This window comes from Anguilla rostrata, chromosome 3, assembly GCF_018555375.3.
Source record: "Anguilla rostrata isolate EN2019 chromosome 3, ASM1855537v3, whole genome shotgun sequence".
Classification (NCBI taxonomy): domain Eukaryota; kingdom Metazoa; phylum Chordata; class Actinopteri; order Anguilliformes; family Anguillidae; genus Anguilla; species Anguilla rostrata.
This window is the reverse complement of record NC_057935.1, coordinates 57948456-57969224: the sequence shown is the minus strand read 5'-3', so window position 1 is coordinate 57969224 and position 20769 is coordinate 57948456. Positions and strand designations below refer to the sequence as shown.

The 20769-nt window shown below is 48.6% G+C and overlaps 1 protein-coding gene across 2 annotated transcripts in view; it reads right to left on the bottom strand.

The window, feature by feature from the left end:
- The window catches only part of LOC135251316 (neurocan core protein-like), a 73708-nt gene that overhangs the window by 44301 nt on the left and 8638 nt on the right, over positions 1-20769 (bottom strand). For both annotated transcript variants that reach the window (XM_064328647.1, XM_064328646.1), the window contains exon 2: positions 1334-1431. In XM_064328647.1, the coding sequence (XP_064184717.1) occupies positions 1334-1424 (91 nt within the window). In that variant the 5' untranslated portion in view covers positions 1425-1431. The remainder of the gene's footprint in view (positions 1-1333; positions 1432-20769) is intronic.

Sequence of the window (20769 nt, the reverse complement as noted above, 5' to 3'; positions counted from 1 at the left end):
GCCCCCTGCTAGGCAGGGCTCTGCTGGGAGGGTTCTGTTTCAACCGTGGGGCTTGGCACCGGTCCGTTTCATGAACGCCAGACACATCCAAACACTTTTAATGCCTTTCCACTTTGCCCCCCCCCCCCCCGAGCAACCCAGCACGCCTTTTAACTCATAAGCACGCACAGAAGAGAGAGAGACTGCTCTCCACCACCCTGTCAGGCTGAGGTCTGGATTTAGATCAGGACCAGCGGTCTTTAAAGGCTTTACGCTGCTGAACCCTGTCTGGGGTTCTCTCGCCTTCGTATTGCTTCATTTGCATAAAGCACCTCCTGTTAAAGATGTGAATGAAAGACTACATAAATAAACTTGGGCCTTGTTTGTACTGTTATTAGTAATAATTTGGAACTGCAATACATAATTCAGCCCGTTCCATAAATGCACAGTCAAAACATTTTTTAAAAAAAATTTTAATGCGATTTTAAAAGAAGCTGTGATTTTAGCATTTCTATTCTTAGCCGGAGGATTGGACAGCAGCTGAAGCGGGGGGGGGCTGCAGGATCAGCAGGTTTCTTCTCCGGGTTTCCATTCAATCAGCAGCCAATTTAGGCCTTGCAATTGGCTGCTAGGCATGTGATCTCCTTAGCCAATCACATGTCACTTATTGCACTCCGCAGGCTAAATCCCAGCGGACCCGGGGAAAGGGGAGTTTGAGACGCAGGCACTGAGGAATCACTGATCCGCCGACCCTCTCCGCCCAGCTGCAGCAGCAGGGTGGGGGTTCGACTGTGCACACCCGCGCATTAACGAGGACAAGAAACCACACCACACGCTCTCTTCTCCTTCTGCACTTCGTACCAGCACAAGAAACGCCAGCTCAAGGAACACGTTCATTCAGGGTTTTATAGCTCAGGAGTTGCGGGTTCAAATCTTAGGAGAGCACACTGCTATTCCGACCTTTGGATTGACTTGGGCAATGCAGCCGTGTGGCTAAACAAATGTTAATCGATCAATCAATCAATCAATCAATCAATCAATCAATCAATCAATACGGTCGTGGTTTGGTGTTATTGGTTTCGCAGCAATACACAGAAGATACACACAGTAGAAATAGGCCTGCGTATGAAATCAGTGAGGATGAACACAATGTAAATAACGTCACGAAACGGATGAGAGATAATAAATTATGTTTTCCATAATGTACGTAGTGATTAATGTACTACGTCTGTAGGTATCAGGGTGTGTTTTGGACACTGTGATTGGATGAGGCACTGGGCGGCCAGCCAATCCGGGCAGCTGTAGTATAAGAGTGCGCTGTGCCTATCTGCCGACCTGGGTTCGCAACACTCACCCAGCGTCACTGCGAGGAGCAGGGCGACGAAGAGGAACACAGGCCTTCCTGCGAACACGCCCAGGACCACGCCAAGGGCCACGCCCATCATCCTGGACCTGCGGAGAAAGGGAAGAGAGGGGGAAAAAGGGGGGGGGATTAAAGAAAGAGAGGGAGGAAAGAGAGGAAGAGAGGAAGTTTGAGTCTAGCCATTACCAAATTTATCACTTCAAATTTTATCCCATCCCTGTAAATAACCCAGTGTTCCTACAGCTCTGTAAATAACCCAGTGTTCCTACACCCCTGACAATAACCCAGCACTCCTACACCCCTGTAAATAACCCAGTGCTCCTAAATCCTTGGAAACAACCAAGCACTTCTACAGCCCTGTAAATAACCCAGCACTCCTACAGCCCTGTAAATAACCCAGCACTCCTACAGCCCTGTAAATAACCCAGCACTCGAACAGCACTGTAAATAACCCAGCACTCGAACAGCACTGTAAATAAAGTACACACCATCCTTGTTTGACTGTCCGGCTGGATAATGGCTGAGACAGAGAGAGAGAAACAGTTCATCACCATCATCATCATCATCATCATTATCTGGAGTTCAGTTTCGAAGAAAAACCGTCAGAGCAACCCCAGCTTCTCCGAGCAAAAATAGGACACATGAAGTCATGATCACTCCAGGGTGCTCTGTGTTCAGATCTCCGTTGGCTACGCTAAGTAAGTTTCTGACGGAAATTGGCCAGAAGGTGTTCCCCTCAAGTCCTTGGGGAGCACTTCACAGACCCGTTAAATCATCCCATCGCACAGTAACTCTCCACACCTGCTCTGCTGGGGCTCGACCTGAGCGCTGAATTCAAGGTGAAAACAAAAAACCTGCGTAACCCTGCAGCTCTCCAAGACGAAAAAGCAAACACCACGCTGTCTAAGATAATGTCGGCGGCACTGCCTGGCCCCTCCTGTTACTCCCCCCCTTGGAATGGAATTTAAAAAAAACAAACAGACAAATATCTGGTCTAAGATTTACCCAGACGTTTCTTGTTTTCTATGACCCCCTTATAGAAATGGAATTTATCTAAACATATATTGACAAAAATATATTTATCATTCAATATAGACCAATGTTTCACAATATGAGCTAATTATTTGACAAATGTCACATGTATGAAAATGTATAAAATATACGACAAGTCGGTTGGCAACGTAGTGCACTGCTGTGAAATCATTGCATATTCAAAAAATGTCCATATATTTCCCATATATTGCAGTATATTGCTGCTCCTGAGGGAGCCCGGGGCTGGCAGGAGATGTGACTAAATGGCAGAATAACAGCATAACAGAATAACAGAATAACACCTGAGTGCTGAGTCACTGCAGTGTGTGTATGAGAGCCATCTGCACCTATCTCACACACACACACACTCGCACACACACACACACACACACACTCACACACTCACACACTCACACACACTCTCACACACACACACACTCACACACACACACACACACACTCACACACTCACACACTCACACACACACACACACACACACTCACACACTCACACACACACACACACTCACATTCTGTCCTCCTACTGATCCTGAATACCACTATCTTTCCCAGGTTATTGGTAAGGTCCTCCAACAACAAAACCCTAAAAACACACAGATTATCCACTTCATAACAGCAGCAGACGCCACCGGCACCCCAGCTCCAGCAACACACGTCCCTCAACGCCGCGGTCGCTCGTGGAGGGAAGGAAAAAACAAAGAGATGCAAACCCCGGACGATCTATGATGTTATAATCACCAGCGTGCGTGGCGTGGGGCGATCTCGAGCTTTCTGAAGCAGGCGGAGCCCGGCTGCCTGTGCACGCTTATTTCACTCTGGCACCGAAAAAAAAAGAAAAACTTTCGCCAGGGAGAAATACGGCCTTCAGCGGCCGGGGAGATCTGGGCGCGGAGCGCTCGTAAATTTTTTCCCAGCATGCCCCGGGAGCGTGCCAGCGTTCCGGAGGTTCCATCGAACTCGGGAGCCGGACGCCAACGATTCTGAGATCTGTCTGCATCATCATCATCATCATCTTTATCGTCATCATCGTCATCATCGTCATCATCGTCATCATCGTCATCATCTTCATCATCTTCATCATCTTTGTCATCATCTTCCCCGACATCATCATCTTCATCTTCATCATCATCATCTTCATCTTCATCATCATCATCATCTTCATCATCATCTTCATCTTCATCACCATCTTCATCATCATCATCGTCGCAGGCCCACAGATGGGTCAGAACGCAGCCCAGGAGAGTCTCTCAGCGCAGATAGACGCACGGAGGCAGTGCCCTGCTAAGCTTTCATTTGCATTTCCAGCAGACTGCACATTAATGAGGGCCTGTGCGTGCACTCGTGAGACTGTCTGCATATGCATGTGTGAGAGCGCGCGTGTGTGTGTGTGTGTGTGTGTGTGTGAGTGTGTGTGTGTGTGAGTGTGTGTGTGTGTGTGTGTGTGTGTGAGTGTGTGTGTATAGTGTAATAGTGTGTGTGTGTGTGTGTGTGTGTGTGAGTGTGTGTGAGAGAGAGACAGTGTGTGTGTGAATGTGTGTGTGTGAGTGAGAGAGAGTGTGTGTGAGTGCTTGTGTGTGTGTGTGAGTGTGTGTGAGAGAGAGATAGTGTGTGTGTGAGTGTGTGTGACTGCTTGTGCGTGTGAGTGTGTGTGTGTGTGTGAGAGAGAGATAGTGTGTGTGTGTGTGTGTGTGTGTGTGTGTGTGGTGTAACTCTCTAAATTCCATACCTGAATGCAATCTGTTCCTGTACACTAGAGCTGTGCGTCCAGCAGGTGTGGTGTTTAATCTGACTGGTGTCAGAGTCGATGGGAAGCGCATTATTCACCGCGAGGTCCTGCTGACGCAGCGGTCCTCAGCGCAGCGACGAGCGACACGGTCCGCAGCGGAATGCCTATCGTGCCCGACCCGACGGTGACCAGCAGCCCAGCCCCACTGGCTTATGGGTAAAATCCGCCAATCCAAATGCGGGAGGAAATTAAAATGATTAAAACATAAAAATAACAATAAACATTTAAAAATAAAAAAATTAAAAAAATAAAAAGTAAGACTTCATACAGAGTTACACCAATTTCCCCGTGTGAATCATGGTCCTGGTCGATGCGCTATCCCTCTGTCGGTCTGGGGAGGGTGTAGACTACCACATGCCAGCCTCCGATACATGTGGAGTCGCTAGCCGCTTCTTTTCACCTGACAGCGAGGAGTTTCACTGGGAGAGCGTAACGCGTGCGGAGGTTCACACTATCTCCCCCAGATCCCCCCCTCCCTGCTGAACAGGCGCCCCGACCAACCAGTAGGAGTCGCTAATGCAGCGATCAGGACTCATACCCTCACCGGCTTCCCACCCGCGAACACTGTTCGTAGGAACGTCTGACCAAGCCGGAAGTAGCGCTGCCCGGGATTGAACCCGGGTCTACCCGGGTGGTAGGCGAGTGCTTATACCTCTACACTACCCAGACGGCCCTACGCCCGCCTTCTTATGGAAGGGATTCTGACGCGCACGCAAACAGTCCGATTACTCCTGAGCACCCAATAAAACCACTTTATCTGTGGATGTTCTTTTTCCTCTTTGCTGACACTTAAAGAACCCCCCCCCGCGGCTCACACTTCAAGGCCACCCTGCCAGGAGCGGGTTTAATCAATCGAAAAAGTGTTCGGTCTGCAGCTAAAAAAGACACTGCGGTGAGATTACTCTGAGAGCAACGATTTGAAAGCAATTTGTCCACTGAATTTCATAGAAAAAAAAACCCCAAAACAACCCCATCCTTTTCTAAATCCAGCCTGAACCCCACCTTCACCAAAACTTTAACCCCCCAAATAAACTCACTCCAACCAATCAATCCTTATTTTTGGCAAAGCACCATTTTTAATCAAGCTTGCACACAGCACTTCTTGGCAGAAGCATCACTCTGTGGGAGAAAAACAGGAAGATTTCCCTCCAATTACACACAAAAAAAAAAAAATGGAAGTGGAAACCAGCGGATTTTACGTGACTAAAACGCAATCGAGGAGCGAATTCGATTCTCCTCCCCCGCCCCCGCAAACGGGCGCCAGCTCTTTCGCCACAGGGAACGGAAACGCGTCGTAACACCTCCGCCCGGCCAGCAGGGGGCGCCGTCGGGAGCCGAGCGGCGCGGACACGGGACGGCGGCGGCAGGATGACATCATCGCTAAATCACCGGCGGCGCTGGGCTCGTAACTCACGGCGCTTTTCCCCCGGCACCCCCGCCGAGCCCGGCGGATACCGCGGCGCGCGGGACATAAATCCGGCCGCTCCTGACCGAGCGGGCCGTTAAGACCCCCCCGTTAATCAGAGTTACGGCCCAGAGCGGCCCCCTGATTCATGGGTAACCCGCCTCGCGCCTCCAGCGCTCGCGTCTTTACGTTCCTCCTCCTAAAATAAAAAATCCCCTCGTCCGGACACCCCCACCCCCCACCCCCCCCCCCCCCCCCCCCCCGTGTCAAACACTAGGAGAGCTTCATCTCGACCTGCCAAAAAACCTTCAGGTTGGGCTCCTTGAACACGAAACCTCAGTGGTACATTACATTATAGGCATTCAGCAGACGCTCTTATCCAGAGCGACTTACACAGCTTTTGACGCAGCATTTACACTGCATCCATTTACACAGCTGGATATATACTAGAGCAATGCAGGTTAAGTACCTTTGCTCAAGGGCACAACGCCAGTGTCCTACCTGGGATTCGAACCTGTGACCTATTAGGTCACAAGACCAGCACCTTCCCCATTTTACTACACTGCTGCCCCTGCCTACAGCGGTACTCCAATACACCCCCAGAACGGCTCCTAGATAAACGTCCAGATGTTTTGCGTTGGCACATCAATCAGCTGGTTGTTGACCCATTTTATTCATAAGCTTATTTTGCCTCCACTGACATGCAAAAAAAAAAAAAACCCTAAGATGTCAATCATTCTTCCTTAACACACAATGAAAGCTCTCGTACAGCTTCATACACCATAACGGTCTCTTAACTCCATGACTGAAGTCGGTCTGACATCCCCAAGCGGCTAAAAACCACGTCGCCACGTTGGGAAAAGTTTGTTAAGAATCGTTCAAAGGAATTATGGTTTTTTTAGGATTTACCGAATTTTGGTTTGGTGTTATAAACGTACCAGGCGCCACGGACCCAGAACAACTCTCTCCATCCTCTCTGCTTTTCGGCTACAGAAGGTTCCTGAGACCGGTTCCTGAGGTTCCTGCAGTGTATTACAGCACGCAGAAAGGCCCATTGCCACAGCGCTGTGCTTTATCACAGCCGTTGATTAATATTCAAAAGATGCGTCAAATTGGAGGGCTTCTGCTGCGATGGCAGGGAGAGAGACCTTGTTAAACTACAAAAGGGAGCATCTGGCAGACCTGATGGATCTGCAGCATCACTGCCTTCCACAAGCTGGAGATCGCCCAGGAGAGTTACACACTCACAAAAGCAGCCGGGGATTTGAACCCGTAACCTTGCGGTTGTCCCAGCTTGGCCGCCGCACGAGCTGCCAGATATTTCCAGACTGTTTAAATGAACTCAAAGACCCATCCCTCTCACAAGGCCTCAGAGAGCATAGAGACTATTCCAACAACCAATCAGCAATCAAACAACCAAGCCAAATAACCAAAACGCAATCTTCTATTTTTTGCATGCTAACATCTATGCTAACACTTTTTTCAAGCAGCACACATGCGCTCCTAAGTTGAAAAAGGGGGGGGGGGGGGGGGGGGCAGGACTTTAATAACGGAGTTGAGGAAAACACAGGACATAAACTGCCATTTGTCCGAAGCGCTTATCCAGAGCGACTTACGGCCTGGACACAAGCGCTCAGGATCAGCAGGCAGAACAGAGCCGATCTGTAAACACAAACAATTTTTGCAGATGATCGGGTTACCGGGGCAACCGCCCCCCCCCCCCCCCGGCCCAGTTCCTGCGTGCACAGCCGGCTCATGGACCTTTGAAACGCACCGTAGTCACGGCGACCATTCAGCCAGCGCTGGACACACTGCTCCCCGTCGCCGTGGTGATGACGGGCAGCGGAGGTGGGCGGCAGGGCAGGGGGGGTGGGGGGGCCTTGCGGGTCTCAATCGATGGCGGGTGACAGGTTAGCGCCACATTTGGGAGCGAGGAAGGGGCTGACTGGACACTGCAGCAGAGTAACTAAAGTCCCCCCCCCTGCTGGTCATGCACGGTGGGGGGGGGGGGGGGGCGCTGCGGCGACAGGGTGATTTTCTGGATGATTAACTGGCACCATCACCCGTGCAGAGCAAACAGACGGAGATAATCTATCTGACCCCCCTTACACACACACACACACACACACACAAACACACACCACACACAGCACGCACCATGCAATGTGCACGAAACCAGTACACAATACACACCATATCAAACACACACACAACCCACACCACACAGTACACGACACATACCCACACGCACCAAGCACGCAGAAAACCACCAACCACACACACACAAACACACACACACACACACACAAAGATCCTTATACTGTGCTTGTAACAGAGGGAGACAAACAGTGAGGAGCCAACCTTACAAACACGCCTGAGCACCCCGAACAAGAGAACAGAAAGAAGCAAGAAATCTCCTTCAGATTAGAAAACGGAATGAAAATATGCACATTTCTGCAGCTCCATTAGGAAAGAGGCTGACACAGTTCAGCTGCAGGATTTATAACCTTGAGCCTTGCTGCTTAAAAGCACACAAAGGAACATTCCTCTCACTTTCTGGCCAGAAAGACATATAATAATAATAATAATAATAATAATAATAATAATAATAATAACTCACATTATTATCATTATATACGTGCTACATAATTGTGGGCACTTCTGCACACGCTGGCGTTTCTGTTTGCAATCATGCTTCTGTGGAACAAGTGTTTAAAAATAGAGGCTGTGCTGCAGCTAGCATCCTGGATAAATTAGCCACATTTCCTTCCACATACCCCCCCTCCCCCCCCCCTCCACCCCAAGAAGATTAAGCTCCTCTGGCTGATGGTCTTTTGACTTCCCTAATCCTGTTTTCATATGAGCATGTCATGTAAATTCTACCTCCTCCCATTAGCCCCCTACACCCCGAAAAAAAACGACCACAGGCCAGATGCTCTCTAGGACCCGTACATGCAGCGATGGAGTAATCTAACTGGCATACAAGCTTTGACCTTGACATCCGTTTTTTTTTTCTTAGCTGCAAAAGCCTCATCTCTCAGCCACAGGAAGTTATGATAATATGAGCTGTGCCTGGTGATGGTAATACCAGTAAGCCGGCCCAAATTCTGGGGATGTACTTTGCTAAAAAAAAAAAAAAAAAAAGTTAAAAAAAAGACAATAATAAAAAAATGAAAAATCAGGCAGTTAGTTAGGCTACTACTTCTGACAAGTGGCAATGGGACCCATACTGAGGTCGGTAACTGAAGCCAATTCAGCCAATGGCCTATTGGTTAAAACTTGCTAGAGCCAATCAAAATTCTGAAAACTAATCTCAAAAAATATAACTACCCTTTCCAGCCAATCAAGAGAGAGAACCTCTGGTGTGAAGACTACCTGCATGTTAATGCACCATTAAAAACCAGCCAATGGGAGACAGGTTAATGCAGAAATCCTTTGGACCCTAAGTGTTTATGAACAACCCTGGTAGCATCTCAACGAGCAGCAGGCTGTGACATTGAAAAGGTCGCCATGTTCTTGAAGGTCGTCTGTTTCTTTCTTTTTTTCAAAGAAATAAACCTCTGCTTGTAGTCACCTTAAAATACATCCAGCACCTCCTAATTCCACGTATGATCATTTCCAGAAAAAAATATCACCCCCACACCCCCCCCCGTCCCCGTCCCCCCCCCCCACCCCCAAACCCCCACCCACCCTTCACCCCTCGTCTCCCCACTGGTTAAAAAATCCTTTCATCTGATCTTGATGATGACAGAGGCACATGAACAGTGTTCATGAAAATCCCAAACAGTCACAGACTCACCGAATCACCCACAGCAGAATCTCAATTTCCGGGCTCTTCCCATATTTTATTTTCATGAGGCAGCCAAAGCGTGATAAATCCACAATCTGTCTCTTTGGTTTGTTTGATCAAGAGGACATTGCTGTGTGTTCACAACAAAAAATAAATTCATCTGAAATTCACTGAATTATTACGCTTCTTCAAGAGTCAAGTCACACAGCAGGATTTTTAAATTAATATTGTTTTTTTTTTTTTTTTTTTTACACTTCAGCTGCTGAGGTGAAGTTGCAAAAAGCCCAAGTTCTGTGCACAATGGCTGTGCCCAGTTCAAGATTCAAACCTGCAAGCCCCTCTGCCCCCAGACACCAACACCAACAACAAACCACTGCACACACCATCTTTTTTGCTTGGGGGGGGGGGGTGGTCTTTTGAAGAATGTTCAGATTACCTGCTCACATATGCTACCTTTCACAACTCATTAACCCTACGGAGTGACCTGAACATTCCAGTGCTGATGTAACAGTCGCTTGCCGGCATTTGAAAGCACTGGAGTTCTAGAACACTGTCTTAGAATTTTGAGCAAAGCATTCCAAAAAAAAAAAACCCCACAATTCAAAGGATAATGAAAAGGAAATGGCGTGGAACGAGGGATGGGACGAACGAGTGAAAGTGCCGTGAAACGAGCGTCATAGAAAAGCAGACAAAGAGCCATAAAGTAAGATAAGGGAAAAAGGGGGGATGAAGAGGGAGAGATAAACACTGGAAAATGACACATGATTTGCGCCCTGAAAGAGAGAGGGAGGGATGAATACATAAGAGGAGGACAGTAAAACAGAAAGAGAAAGGGAAGGGAGAGAGGAAAGGAGGGGGGGAAAGGGAGGAGAGGGAGAAAGGGAAGGAGGGGGAAGAAATGTAGAGGGAAGGGAGAGAGTGAAAAGGGGGGGAAGAAAGGGAGAGGGACATTTTTCAAAGACAAGAGACAGATTTGACAGAAGAGAGTGATGTCAGAAGTGAGTAAACAAAAAGAAACTGTACAGAGAATGAGAAAGAGAGAGGGAGAGATAGAAAGAGAGGGAGAGAGAGGGAGAGATAGAGACAGAGGGAGAGGGAGGGAGGGAGAGAGAAAGTGAGCGAGAGAGAGAGGGAGAGTGAGCGAGAGAGAGAGTTAAAGAAATAGAGACAGAGGGAGACAGAGGGAGAAAGAGGGAGAGTGAGAGAAAGGAGGGGAGAGAGGGGGAGGGAGGGAGGGAGAGTGAGAGAGAGTGAGAGAGAGAGAGAGAGGGGGGAAGAGAGGGACTAAAGCTCATTGAATTGAATTGACTAAAATAACAGCCTTCCTCAGGGAAAACAGGCACCGCTTCACAGCAGGAGGCATTCCACACCTGGGAGCACGCCAGCACACCAGCGGCTGACTCTACCTGCAGTGGGACAGCCGACTGGCCGAGACAGCTAATTTACCGGGAGCAGAGTATCACCGCATCACAGAGTTTTAACACAGCAACACGTACCGTAGCAGAACAAAAAAAAATCCCAATGCCTAACATGCAACAAAAAATACAAACATATCCCAGTTTCAATTCAGTCCATATTCAGCCCAACGGACAGCAATTCAGTATTTAACTGTGTCATCAGCAGGCCCGTCCTTCTGTACGCAAGCGAAACATCTCTAATTATACTCCCCCCCACACCCCCAAAACCCAACTCCACACTGGCTAGTCTATGTCACGACATACTACCCCATGAGAAGACATCAGAGAAGACAACGAGAATGGCAGGGCATTTTGGATACCTAAAAAATGACCAGGAGGTGTAGCTGAAGAAGGATAGCCTCGCGCATCTGCAAATCATGCCGTCGAAAAGTGGCTGCCAGAGGCTCCGATACGCCTGACGCGCTTCGTCCGTCCACGCATGCCCCAGCACGCTGAGGTCAGGGTGGGCCCAAAACCGTGAAACTCACCCTGGGGCACTGCACCTCGGAGCAGAGTCCCATGCGAGGATTTTGCAGGGACACGGCATTGCTAAAAATCCACCTATTTTTCCCCCACCTTGTGTTTGTGTTTTCATTACACAGTTGGCTCACATGTTTTATTTGCAGGACCCAAAAAAAAAAAAAAATGGTGTGGAAAAATACACTAAAACATTTTAATTATAAAATGCTTAAGTGTTTATTCCCCTCTGTAGTGCGGCTTAATATACCGCCCAGTGATAATCGTGAAACCCTGAAACCGCGATATTTCCTCAGGCTATAATCGTACCGTCAAAATTTGATACTATTGTGCGCACATACGTGCGTGTGTGCGTGTGCGTGTGCGTGTGCGTGTGTTTGAGGCCTTCTGTAGATAATTACTTTTTAAAAATTTATTCTAAACATTTACTGCCTTAGGAACTTGGGATGTTTTATTTGTGTGCAAATAAAGCATATTTGAAATTCAGAGAGAGAGAGAGAAAGTAAGGGAATGATGGGGAGATAAAGAGGGATGGAGAGAAAGGGACAGAGTGGGGGGGGGAGGCGGACAGAGATAAAGAGAGGAGAGAGAAAGAAGAGGGCGGCCAGAAAGAAAGGTTGGGGGGGGGTTAGATGCTGAGAAACCCCCCCTTTAGACCTCACGCGCGTGAGGCTCATGCCCTTCTGAGAGGAATAGAACACGCGTTCGCCTCTTAAGTAATCACACTTAAAGGCTTAATGAGCCACGGAATCCACTAGATGCATCTGACATACAGGAAATGTCACTTGGGGAGGGTTTCTGAGTTCAACAGGATATAGAGCCGGGGGAAGTGGGGGTTGGGGGGGGGGGTGGAGTGTAGGGGGGGGGGGGCACGCATAGATTATTTTAAAATTATCCCACTTGGGTGTGCACTTCCTGTGCACAGAGCTACAACGCTATAGTGTTTAACTGCATTCAAAAGGATCTCTCACCGATTTTCACAGAATGGAGATATTTTACTTTACACTTTAATCTCATCAAGGCCTATTTTACAGCATATGGGTGCTGCTTTCTTTTAAAGGAAAATAAATTCCCCGTTTTAATAACGACACACGTTATTTGCCTTAGTACCATGCACCAAATATAGCTTGATTTATAGCAAAGGTTTTTTTTTTTTTTTCCTATTTGTGTTCCCCCCACAACTACAATCCCCATCATGCATTTCACCATAGACTTCATAGACGCTGCATTGAACTACGGAATGGTGACGGCAGGGAAACACAGAAGCGACTCCCAACACAAGCCTTTGGAGATTAAGTTCAAAACGTCGCATTGACGCAGCCAAAGGCACACGGCTGAAAGAGGACGAGCAGCCACACGTGCTCAGGACTGATTTCTGAAACCGTAAATACCACCGACGGCTAAGCCGGAGATCCTAACGCCTCTGTACGCGTTCTTTTCAAACGTAACAGGAGCGGATTTCTCCCCGGCACCGCCATCAGGAGTAATCTGAGTAAAATCACAAGAAGGGGTGTTGCTTCATCAAAATAGGGCATTACACAGACTTCGCGCTCAAGGTGTCCAGACCATCACCTGCAGACAGTCAGTTTTTATCCCAGTTCCTTCATTTCAGCTTCAGATAACTGGATCATCATTATCTGGGTTATCCCCAGGTGCTGGGGGGGGGGTTCTTGTATTAAACCACGGCTGGTGCGACTGTCCCAAGCAGGACTCCGCTGTCCCAATGCGTGTATAATATCTGGTATCAGGTTTGGAGTACCATGCCAGAGACAGGCAGGGCTGTAGTTTTGCTTGGGGAGGGGGGGAAGGGGAGGGAAGGCAGATTACAGTTGGTGGGACATCCGCACTAGCGCCCCCTTCTGGTAACACAGGCACCTGCGGTCCGCCTGCACGAGCTGCACATGAAAGTATCCTCCTCTTAAACCACCGGAGCAAAAAAAAACCATTTAGGGATGCTCTCCCAAATCTCCCGACAGGACTAGCAGTGATGACATTCCAGACTTCCAGACTTCCAGACCGGGAGAAAGCTAAGCTAAAATAAAACAAAAGCAAGAAAGAAAAACCCTACATCACGCATCGACGGTTTTTGCAAAGGCATAGATCACTTCCTCCCCAAAGTAGCCTGCGTTAACAAGATTGTATTCATGTCATGTTCTTCCCAGAATTCAGTTCGGTGGTGTTTGTTTCCCATAACTAACACTCTTAACATTTCATCACGGCAAATGAATTGGCTTGCCGTTCTAATTCTGCAGCATTAATGGGCATAATAGTTCATTTGTATTGGAACGCCTGTGTGCTCTAAAGTCATCGTAAAGACTCGATTGTCTGCGTGCTGGCTGGCTGGCAGCCCAGGGACTGCCTATAATAAAAAATAAATAAAAATAAAAATTCTTAAAAAAAAGAAAGAGCTTAACAGGCATTTCTGAGTACACTGCAAAAAAAAAAAAAAACACGGAAAACATTTTTCCGCTACAAACTCGTCCACCGTAACTATTAATTAAACATGTATTGTGCTATAAACGGTCCTCGGCTCGCTCATACTGAGCGGCCCGTTTCCTTGCCGGCTAGCAGCAGCTCTCTAGATCAGCCGTGTTGAGAATACAAACCGGCCGCCTCGGCGTGTATCGAAACTACCGACTGACTACGACACGGCAGGGATTCACTCTGATTGGCTCTCCTATTCCGTTCGGCAATTCGGTTGGCGTTACGGAAGCCATACAGTTTACCTCTTTTTTGTTGTCATTTAATTCCTGGGAATGGATTGCCCAATTTTTTTTCACTTAAAAATTCTTTTGGCCTCAGCAACCTGTATCCCGCTGTCGGCACGCGCTCTGAGCGAGGTGCGGACCGGTAGCAGGGTAGGGCCCAGCGCCCGCAGCATAGCCGCCCTCCGACATCGCACAACCGGCCGCCGCGGAATGGCGACTCGCCGCACGGGAAGCAGGTCATCCGAGGCGCTGCCGCTGAGGCATCGTAGCGGCCGATTAGCGGAACGCCATGGCGACGGCGGTCCCTCGTGTGCTTGCCCGCTGGGGACAGGCGAGGCGGCCGCTCAGTCTACAAAAACCGCATCCCTGGAAGCCCCGGGACCGTATCGCGGGTGGAGCGCCCAGGTCGAACAGGCCCCACAGTCGCGCCCCAGGGGCGCTGTGAGAGGCCAGAACAGTCCTGTGGCTCTGCAAGATCAGGGTAGCGACCCCTGCTGGACGGGAGGGTGTTTTACAGGCGGGTGACTGAAACAGCTGATATAACTGGAAAAGCAGGGGAGCTTTACAGTACAAAAAAGGAGTGAAAAAAGAGAAAAAGGAGAGAAGGGGGAAAAAAATGTCCTAAAAAAAGGAAAGTTAATAAATCTGTGTGAGGGCTCCCAAACTCAACAAACTTCACCCCCTGCAATCAGGAGACAGTTGACACTTTTATGTCTCTTCTAAAAACGCATTACTTCAGATTTGCCTTTTGCTGAATCTTATTTCATTTTATGTTATTATCGTTCTTATTTTTATGCATTTCAATATTCCCTTATCCTTTTTAATGCTGTCCATGTTTTGTTGGTCTAATTTTTACCTTCATGTGTTACTTTTGTACATTTTATCCGTTTTTTATTGTTTTTGAAAGCGCTTTTGAGCACCATGTTCTGAAAAGCGAAAAGCGAGTTATTATTATTATTATTAATAAATTATTATTATAACCTCATCTCCCCCTGCCTCTGCATGTGGGGGAAGGTACTCTACATAACCTGTGCCATAACACCACCCCCCCCCCCCATACACCCCCCACCTGTCCCATATTGACCCCCACCCAACCCATACACCCCCCCATACACCCCATACTGCCCCCCTCCTGCCCCATACTGACCCCAGCCGGCCCATACACCAATCCCCCCATACCTCCCCACACTCTTTAGCTTAATGAAAGAATGACACCACAAACACCCCCATCTCCACTTCTCACACAGTTCCTCCCTTCTTCTCTTCTGCCTCTCTCTCTCTCCCCTACCCTCCATCTCGAAGCCTGTGCCTCTGTCTCTCGGACCCCACATCTCTCCATCCTTCAGGGGGAAGGATGGAGAGACAAGGGGAACCAACTTCCCAGAGAACGGCAGCAGGAAGGGGACCCCGGGATGGGGGGGGGGCGCATTACGCGGTGCGCAGTGGTGCGCTGAAACATTCCCTCCCCCGGCCGGCTCCTGCAGCAGACACGGGGTGGGAGAGACCAGCTTAAATCACCCTAATCACCACATTACAGGGAAGCGACAGCAGCACCGGCACACGAACAAAAGCAGAAGCAAAATTGCGCCGCAATTGTAAAATCATCTTCATTCTTTTTTTTTTGTTTTTTTTTAATGAAAAGAAAAATATACTGGCGGTAACTAACGACAACGCCCTGGAAGAGGCGCCGAGCGCTACTGCACACGGGGGAGGGGGTTTGGATTTAGGGGGACGCTGCGTGACGTCGGCCGCGCGCGGAATTAGCTCCACCCGGCAGTGCGCCCCCCGGTGGACCGTTTCATTCATGCGGATTCAGGGCTGATTATTAAAAGGGATTAATGCTCCAACATTAAAGCTGGGGACCAGCTCACTAATCTGGGGAGAGAGGGAGGGAGGGAAGGAGACAGAGAGAGAGAGAGAGAGAGAGAGAGAGAGAGAAACCACATCTGCAATCTAGCCCGCCTTAGCTGCTGAAGACCCTACTGAAAGTATTGACAGAGCCTTAACAGATACACCACTGCTGGGGCCCATCCACACACTGGAACAGAGCCTTAACAGATACCAGACCATGGGTTCCATCCACACACTGGAACAGAGCCTTAACAGATACCACACCATGGGGCCCCATCCACACACTGGAACAGAGCCTTAACAGATACCAGACCATGGGTTCCATCCACACACTGAATCAGTATTTTAGATGAGCTACCTAGCAGCCCCTCTATGACAGCCTGCAGTGTCACTCTACTGTTGGTGCTGAATTTCAATTAAATCCTTACTGCACATTCACAGATCATCACAGTCAAAGAGAAACAAATCCTCAAATCACCTTCAAAGCGCGATAAAGATGAATGCAGCAGTGCACTCTGGATCTGACGCTTTCACGCCTCACCTAGGAAACAGCATTTTTTTCTCTCAACCCGAAACAGCCCACAACCACAGCCACACCGTACCTGAGAACAGAACGTTCTCACTCGTACCACTAGTCTGAAAAAAAACAATGTTTTTTTTTTTTTTTTAGAAAATTTATTTATTTTTCAAATACAAATCTGAACTGAAATGCCCTGAAGCGAAGTATCAGGAAAATGCCTTTACATGTGAGATTCAGAAAGTCAGTGCGGAACCAGCTTTCCCTCGGCTGATTAGAACACTTTAATTATGGCGGTGCGATAGGGTAAATGGTAAATGGACTGCATTTATATAGCGCTTTTATCCAAAGCGCTTTACAATTGATGCCTCTCATTCGCCAGAGCAGTTAGGGGTTAGGTGTCTTGCTCAAGGACACTTCGACACGCCCAGGGCGGGGTTTGAACCGGCAACCCTCCGACTGCCAGACAATCGGTCTTACCTCCTGAGCCATGTCGCCCCAGCACAGCCCAGGGTAGGCCGTTAGCGTTAGCCTCGTTCACGTTAGCGCCTCGCCGAGCGACTCAGAAGCCACCGCGGCTGTAAGCGGCGAGGCTTGTGTGCGCGTGCGCTGTCCCTCTGCCATCCTTCCTTTTCTCCCCGCGGTTAAACTGCGTCCGCTTTTCCTCCTTTCTTTCTCATTCCTTCCTCCTCCTTTCCGAACGCCGTCGCAGCTCGGCACCCATTGACCGGACGCCCTCGTCCGCAGAGAGCCGAGCAGAGGAGCGAGCGCGTCGCCATGGAAACGACAGAAACAGAGCGCGGGCGGAGCGAGGACCTTGCCGGAGGGCACGACGGAGGGCACAGCAGCGCCTGGGATTCGAACCCGCGACCCTCAGGACTGCGAGCCACAGCATCCCTCACCACCCTGAGGTTCAGCTGGCAAATGGAGGGCGGGGTGGGGCCTGGGGGCTTGGTGGAAATCACCCATCCCAAACCTGCTCCCCCCCCCCCCCACACACACACACCCCCACACCATCCTCACCCACTTTAGCACACGAGCACCTTAACCCTTTGAAGAGTAGGTTTTTTGGAATGTCAGTGCTCTGTAAATCAGAACTCAGTGTTCTGGAACTCCGTTGCTTTCCGTTGCCAGTAGCGATTGTTACATCAGAATTATAGAATGTTCAGTTAAGAACATTCTAATCGCATGTTCGTGACCTCACGCTTCAAAGGGATAAGACCTGATAAGGAGGATGTGAGGGATTTGGCCGTCCCGCACTGAGAGGAGTACCTGCAAACTGGGTCACATCAGACCCAACCAAGCCTGACCCACATCTCACAAACCACCAGAGCTACAGCTTCCTCTGCCAGAAACAAAAAAAACAGGTTCTCCTTTCTGTGAAAAATTACATTACACTTAGCAAACACTCTTATCCACAGCGTACTGTATATTCTTTTACATTCAATCCAATCCATTAACACAGCAGAATATCTCAATGAAGCAATTCAGGTTTAGCGCCTTTGCTCAATGGTACAACAGCAGTGTCCCACCTGGGAATCAAACTCGCAAGCCCTGAGCTACAAACCCAGTTTCCTACCCTCTATGCGAAAGGCAGAGGAAGAGGAGGAACACCAGGCGGATGCACCTGGTTTCCAAGACAACGCAGGTCACTTGGGATGGCGGACGGTCACCCCAAAGTTCCGCAGAAGGTCGCGTGGTTTGACTGCATTCCGGTCAGACCTCCAAACTGAATGAGGACCAGACTGATGTGCCCCCCCCCCCCCCAAAAAAACACCTTTCTGGGAACACAGGGGTTTAGACCACTGCACTTTCTGCGGATCTCACAGCAGGAGCTAGTGTGCGCCAGGGTTTTCCAAAAAACACAGAGGTGCCCAAACTGGGGTGCACGCGGGAGCCCCAAAGGGAACCCATGCCCACTTTAATCACACTTCCACGGGGCTCCACGCTAAAAAAAAATCACCCCCCAGGAGCACGTGTGCTCCCAACCTGAAAGATTCAGGAGGACACCAGCACATCCCAAATCGCAGATGTGCTCCTAAATTATTTTTTCCAAACGGTGCACATAAATTTTCAGCGGCAAATGATCCTAGGCTCGTTAGCAAACGAGCTCCGCAGAGCCCTGTTCCATATGTCATAATAGACCCTCTCTGACTGACGCGCCACGCCCTTGCTAATAATCATGATAAGCATAATTACATATTTGCACCGCAGTGAGTGCAGGCCTGTTGCTGGCAGCACATGACGCCTGATTTCAGACACATTTCCTGTTCTGTTCCACTTCCTGTTCTAGTGTTTTAATAAGCAGCCTCCAATCAATGTGGGGAGGGGGGGCGTGTGTGTGGGGGGCATCGGCCAGAAAGGGGGCCATTTCAGGGGCAATGAGATTAAAATTTGGAAACCCCCCCCTGGTGTTAGCCTAGGGTACTGCCACAGAACCACATTTTGTTAGAACAGGCCTCTACGCCTAAAAGCCAGAAACCCACATAGCCCAGCATCACATAGCTAAGCGTTAAAAAAATCTTTTCTTTTTTTTTTTTTAAAGGGGGTGTGGCTTATCCCCAGGAAGGCCACGTGATTTGACCCAGCAGCCAACTCCACAACCCCCCCCCCCCCATCACTTCCAGAAATTCTGAGGAATTCCAGTTTAATTAAAGCCCCTGGTGCTAACAAGGCCAAGACTGTTAATTAAAGTGGTGGGGAGGGGAGGGAATGCGACAGAAGGTGAAGGGGGTGTTTTTTTTTTTGGGGGGGGGGGGGGGGGGAGAGCAGGAGGGTTTGAGAGGGTCATGTTTGTTGCTGACAAGGGGTTGGACATCAAACAGAGCCAACTGATCGAGATCCACCATTTCAACAGGAAACGCTCACTAAAAACAAGCCGGTCTGCACAACGACACCTTGCTCTAGATTTCAGTCTCCATGGACTCCAGCCTGAGGGCCATTTTCTAATCTTTCCACATTTCATTAATTTATTTATTTATTGTAATTAAGTGGCAGTTAATTGGGGGTGGGAGAGGGAGAGGGGGGGGGGCTGTCCGGGTCCAATCTTCTTAATTGAAAAGAAATTCGATCTCAGTGAAGCTGAGCTTTCATGCTGAAGAACACCCAAGATGGAGAGCAGTTTTCCTTCAGGTGAAACAAGCTGACAATGTCTTCTCTGCTGTTAGGTACTGGCTGCTAGACATACAGCATGGTTCCATACACAATATTATACGCACTTTGTGACAGAGCAAGGTTCTCACTATTTTACTTTATCATAACTATTTCAATCCGAGTGACACCTGCACACAAAGCCATTGCGGACATTTCTGGTTCCTGTTCACAAGGGGGGGGGGGGGGGTGTCGGCCACCGTCCACAGGTACACCCGCTGAACACATTTTTCACAGGAAAGGTTTGTCCAGCGAAGAGGACGGTAAACCCACACGGCAAGGATTATGATTTAGTCACACGTGGGTTTTGTACTGACAGTCTATAGCACATTTATAACACATGACATGGTGAATAACGCATTTATACCACATGCATACAATGAATAACACATTTATTACACATATATATCATGAATGATACATTCATAGCACATGCACACAGTGAACAGCATGTTTATATCACGTGGATGCAATGAATAACACTATACACCGAATAACATTTATAGCACATTACATTGTGAATAACATGTTTATAACACATTGTTTAGTGAATAACATGTTTACAACACATGATACAGGGCATAAAGAGCACTCCTGAGCCTGTGTTTCTCCTCTGTGTGTAGTAAATCTCTAACGTTCCCCAGAGTCGTTCCCCAGAACATACCGCAAGCCTACCGATGATCTCTCTCTCTCTCTCTTTCTCTCTCTCAGTTCTGTGAGTGTGAGAGAGAGCAGGGGGAAAGGAGTTACATAAAAATGGCTCGATTGGAACGCAAATGGCTTTTTTGAATTCCCCCGATTTGCTCTTTATTGACTACAAAAGCAATGCTGAAATTGCATCAGCGGCAAAGTGCCAGAATTTAATTTGCAGATGGCTGTTTCTCCGGATGGCTGTTGTGGGGGCAGCGGAGGGTGGCGGGACAGGGAGGGGGGGAGGGTTTAGGAATGAAGGGGTCTGCCCACCAGAGCACAGTGTATATTACACGCTGGTATAAAGTTTCCCACCATAAAAACAAAAAATCTTTAAATTTCTCGCGACCTGCTCCTTGGGGAACACCCGCCCCCACCAAAGAAAGAGGAGGGGGGGTAACACATAGCCACATTCAGGTCCCTAAAAACATACCACATCTCACTACCAGGGAAGGCAATCATTTTTATGAAAGAAGAAAAAAATGAAATTAAATTTTTTTTAAAAGTTTGGTTAAGAAATAAGCCTGAGTGTGCCTCAGTAAG